Source organism: Otolemur garnettii, unplaced genomic scaffold (genome assembly GCF_000181295.1).
Source record: "Otolemur garnettii isolate 467f Iridium unplaced genomic scaffold, OtoGar3 scaffold00105, whole genome shotgun sequence".
Classification (NCBI taxonomy): Eukaryota; Metazoa; Chordata; class Mammalia; order Primates; family Galagidae; genus Otolemur; species Otolemur garnettii.
Window position 1 is genome coordinate 1,500,247 of NW_003852500.1, and position 1,268 is coordinate 1,501,514.

Below are 1,268 nucleotides of genomic sequence, written 5' to 3' on the forward strand. Positions count from 1 at the left end.
TAGCGGGTATCCAACCCCAGAGAACAGAGGTCCCCTTATACTTTTCCCAGGATCACCGGGAGGCTGCAACCTTGAAACTGAAAATGCAAAATCGAACCTGTTTCCAGGAAACGTGTAGGCACTTCATTTCCCCGAAACTGTGTATCATTCCCTAAGAGTACCGGGAACTCTAACAAGGACAAGAACAGGTGGTCCCCAGAACAAGCGAAGGATGTGAGAGCCATATTAATAGGTAGCATTTATTGAATGGTGCATAGAATTGTTAACCCTGTTTTAACGATGAGGAAACTAAGCCCAGGGAGAAAGACAAGGGCTCTTGTGAATGTGGTGGACACCCCTGCACCACAGGGTCTTTGCCCCCAGGCTGATAGGTCCCTCCATCTGTCCCCAGGTGGAGGAGGAGCTGACGCACCTACAGAAGAAGCTGAAAGGGACGGAAGACGAACTGGAAAAATACTCTGAGGACCTGAAGGAAGCACAAGAGAAGCTGGAGCTGACCGAGAAGAAAGCCTCCGACGTACGTGCGCAGTAAAGGGGGTGCCGTGGCAGGGCCAGGCGGGAATCCGGGGATCCCGCGGGCGGGAAGCTCCAGAGGAAGAGAAGGACGAGGAGGAGGCGGTGCCTCCCGGCACTTTCTCCAAATAAGTCCAGAAAAGGGGCACTTTCCAGCAGCTGCGGCCAGCGGTGCCGACGTCAGGCCCTCCCCCAGCGGTGCTGACGTCGGCGGCCCGGCCGGGTGACCTCATCGCCCCGACGGCAGCCGAGCCGGGGGCGGGGAGAGGCGGGGGCGGCCCGGGCGCAGGCAAAGGCGCGGGGGTCTGGGCGCGGCTGCTGCAGCTCTAGCCGGAGCGGAGCCGAGCCGAGCCGAGCCGTGCCGAGCGCCCGCCGCTGCCCTCTGCCCGCTGCGTGCGCCTCCGCGCCATGGCCGGCCTCAACTCCCTGGAGGCGGTGAAACGCAAGATCCAGGCCTTGCAGCAGCAGGCGGATGAGGCGGAGGACCGCGCGCAGGGCCTGCAGCGGGAGCTAGACGGCGAGCGCGAGCGGCGCGAGAAAGTGAGCGACCCAGCCCCGCGCCCGCACCCCTCGCCCGGCGCGCCCTCCTTTCTTCCCTTCTCCCGGCGCCGCCCGCTTCCCGCGCTCTCCGCCCGCCTTCGCGCCCTCCCGCCCTGCGGCGCCGGATCGTAGACCTGTACCCAGCACCACTTTCTCCGCGGCCATCCTTCTGGGGCCTGGGGACGCGGGAGAGGGCACCGCATCCGCGGGGGGGG

At 64.4% G+C, this 1,268-nt stretch overlaps 1 protein-coding gene across 3 annotated transcripts in view; it reads left to right on the top strand.

Annotated features, from left to right (window-relative positions):
* TPM4 (tropomyosin 4) overlaps positions 1–1,268 on the top strand; it is a 22,894-nt gene that overhangs the window by 5,538 nt on the left and 16,088 nt on the right. For 2 of the 3 annotated variants that reach the window (XM_003796516.3, XM_023517214.1), the window contains exon 1: positions 644–1,053. In XM_003796516.3, coding sequence (XP_003796564.1) covers positions 922–1,053 — 132 coding nt within the window. In that variant the 5' untranslated portion in view covers positions 644–921. Of the gene's footprint in view, positions 1–391; positions 518–643; positions 1,054–1,268 lie in introns of those variants that run through there. The other variant, XM_012809438.2, reaches the window with a different exon arrangement.